The sequence below is a fragment of the Chinchilla lanigera genome, unplaced genomic scaffold, assembly GCF_000276665.1.
Source record: "Chinchilla lanigera isolate Chin_1 unplaced genomic scaffold, ChiLan1.0 scaffold00007, whole genome shotgun sequence".
Taxonomy (NCBI): Eukaryota; Metazoa; Chordata; class Mammalia; order Rodentia; family Chinchillidae; genus Chinchilla; species Chinchilla lanigera.
The window spans coordinates 1006477-1007438 of NW_004955408.1; the positions used below are offsets into that span (position 1 = coordinate 1006477).

The window sequence follows — 962 nt, forward strand, 5'->3', positions numbered from 1 at the left end:
GGATTCTGGGGAGACTGATAAACAGAAGTCATTGGTGTATGGTAGTATTTAAAGCTGTGAGCCTGGACAAGACACCCACCCTGGTCAGAGTAACCTTGGGCTTCTGCCTTGATGACAAACACCTCCTGAATCCCAGGGGCCAGCAGGAAGAAATGCTGTTTCTTGGTCACAGATCTGCGTGGGCCTATCCCACGCAGATCTGTGTTCGCATCCCACACGTCTCGCACATGGTGACTCTGATCCGGCTGTTTTCGTTTTCGGTCTCACATCTCGGTGGGGGGATCTCTCCAGACAGTTGTGGCGGGAAGGTGGCGCGGCGGGCTCTGCTGCGAAGTGACCGTCTCTTGTGCCCACAGCCCAGAGGCGGGATGAATTGGATTTTGTCCTCTGCTTTCTGGGAAGGGAGGAAGCGTCAAAGGGAGGAGCGCGGCAACTAAGAGTTTAGGTTGGCAATGATGAAACATTTCTGATTATAGACAGTGGTGATGGTACACGGCACTGTGAATGCATTACTGCCCCTTAAACTTGCCTTCTTGTTGCCCCTTCTGGATTTGCTCAGTCTCTGGGGATTTCTCAGGGCTTCCCCATCTTCCTCCCCATGGGTTGTGTCCTGGGATTCATCTTCTCTCACTGTCCTTGGGGCTCATCTCCAGCTCTTGCTGATTTGCCAATATACGGGCAGCAGGGCCATTACGTCCTTTGGAATTTGAATTAGAGCTTGAAAGATCTTCACATTTGGGCATGTTCAGTCTGGAAACTCATAATCTTAATTCTGGTTTTTCTTGGTTTGGCTTTTTGGAATTCATATTATTCTTTCATGTCTTCTGTGTTCTTCAAATATCCCTTCCCCCTAAGATTCTAAAAACATACAATTTCTTCTAATAGTATTGTAATTTTTCTCAACATTTGTATCTTTGTCTTTTCCTCTTATTCTTTTTTTTTTTTTTTTTTTTTTTTTTTGA

General features: G+C 46.2%; 1 protein-coding gene across 1 annotated transcript in view; it reads right to left on the reverse strand.

The window, feature by feature from the left end:
• The window catches only part of LOC106147177 (extensin-like), a gene marked incomplete at its 3' end in the record, with an annotated part of 5899 nt that continues 4937 nt past the window's right edge, over positions 1 to 962 (reverse strand). The window contains 1 exon segment of the mRNA XM_013507289.1: positions 1 to 430. Coding sequence (XP_013362743.1) covers positions 85 to 430 — 346 coding nt within the window.